Consider the following 2,018-nt stretch of genomic DNA (forward strand, 5'->3'; position numbering starts at 1 on the left):
GGGGGGGGGTCAAGCCTTAGCGAATGGGGTCTGGGCTAGAGTCTGCAGAGCCTGAGATGTGGGAGGGGCTTGAAATCGACTTGGGCAGGGCCAAGGCCAGCGTCCTGCGGAGGAGTCGATTCTATAAAGCGCCCTGACTTTGGGCGGAAAAGGCAGGCGCTGGGTTCTAAGAGCTGTGGTCAGGGCAGGAGGTGGAGCCTGGCCCAAAGGTGGAGAGCCAAAGAGGCTGGGCCTTTCTTGGGGGAGGGGCACAGCTCAAGGATCCCTGACTGTAGGTAGTCTGGACTTGGGGCATGGATGGGGAAAAGGGGCAGAGTCAGAGCTTGTGGGCTGGGCCAGAGTTGGAGGAGCAGAACCAGGAAAAGTGCTCAGACTGGGGTGGGACTCCCGTGGGGTGGGGGGTGGAGAGCAGAGCTATTTTACGAATTCTCGAACACAAATGTGCCTCCTGAACTATCCTGGTAATACCCTTCTCCCTCACACAAACCTGCAGATAGGGGCATAGATATCCTACCCCATCACCGGTTCCCCCATCGCCTGTTCACGCGTTCACGTGTTTATATTCTTGCTGAGGACCCAGACAAGTGAAACCCTTGCTGCTGTCTTCATTTATGCACACAGTCCAAGAAACAGGCACACAACGGCTGTCACAGACGTGCACATGCACAGTTACACAGGGAGACGTGCGTCGTCTCCATAGGGACAGTTACACACACAGCTCTGCCTCGTGGTACACACGCTTCCCAGGTACACACATTCGGGGGCAGCCTTACATGATCTCACTCACTCACACACAGTGTTTTAGTGACCTGTGTATATATGCCTCGTGTGCAGACAGGTAGAGACTGCCACTCACTTCTGCACACAGCATGGTGGCATGTGACAAGGTTAGACTCAGTGGACCGAGCATGACACAGGGCAAGTCACCTAGCATCATGCACCTTCACACAGCCACTGTCTCGTGGCAACAGCCTCTCCTGCACACTCAGTCTGTCACAGGAGGGATGGGCACTGCACACACACACACAGCGCTGCACCATCACACATACAGCCCCTACAGCCACACAGTCACATACAGTCACCCATACATAGACCCTCAAGCAGTCACATGTTTGCAAAGATAGCCACACAAAATCCTGCACCCAGCCACGATCACACAATCACAAACGGCTACCCGAAGGCACCTAGCCACACATTGTCATGGTGCCAAGCACTTTTGTCACACACAATCCTGTCACACAGGGACAGAAACCAGCAGTCATACATACACAAAGCCAAGCAGCCACACACAGTAACACTCACAGTCAATGATACACACACACCATCCTAAATGCACAAACACCCAGTCACACAATCACAGCTACAGCCTCAAAGAGTAGTCACACCTGTCCCAGACCGTCACTCAGTACGGGAAAAGGCACCACACACACACACACACACACACACACGCACGCACACACACACACACAGTAGCAGTCATACAGCCACACACAATCACAAGTAAAGACAGACTCACATTCACCCAGCCTTGGAGCCATAACTAGTCACATGTGTTCTCCCAGTGCCACATAGAGAGTCACCGACAGCCCCACGATGCAGTTACCCTGCGTGCACACACTGGGATTCTGGGTACCTGTCACCCCCAGAATCAGTGCTGTGATCAGTGCACCGACCATCCGTGCCCAGGGGTTCAGCTGCAGCCAAGGTCATTGCACCTGGCGGGGGTGGGGCAGGGAGGAAGAGAGAGTGGGGAGGCCCAGGTGATTCTGGGAACCCTTATCCCACCCGCAACTTCTTCCCTCCCCTGTTTCTCAGAGCAGAGAGGGACCACGAGGACATGGCCCACCCAGAGCGCTGAGATGAGTTGAGACTCAGGGCTTATAGGCTTCAAAAGAATCAACATCCAGCATCCTCCAGTCTCCGAGAGAGGATGGAAAGAGGATGGGAGATGCATCCCAGACCAGAGCCAACGCAAAGACATCTCTCCCTTCCTATGCACCCACCCCCCCCACCCCCCC

The 2,018-nt window shown here is 54.9% G+C and overlaps 1 protein-coding gene across 1 annotated transcript in view; it reads right to left on the minus strand.

Moving 5' to 3' along the window:
• The window catches only part of KLK5 (kallikrein related peptidase 5), an 11,881-nt gene that overhangs the window by 5,492 nt on the left and 4,371 nt on the right, over nt 1-2,018 (minus strand). The window contains 1 exon segment of the mRNA XM_007463452.1: nt 1,634-1,694. Coding sequence (XP_007463514.1) covers nt 1,634-1,694 — 61 coding nt within the window.

The sequence above is a fragment of the Lipotes vexillifer genome, unplaced genomic scaffold (assembly GCF_000442215.2).
Source record: "Lipotes vexillifer unplaced genomic scaffold, Lipotes_vexillifer_v1.1 scaffold802, whole genome shotgun sequence".
Taxonomy (NCBI): Eukaryota; Metazoa; Chordata; class Mammalia; order Artiodactyla; family Lipotidae; genus Lipotes; species Lipotes vexillifer.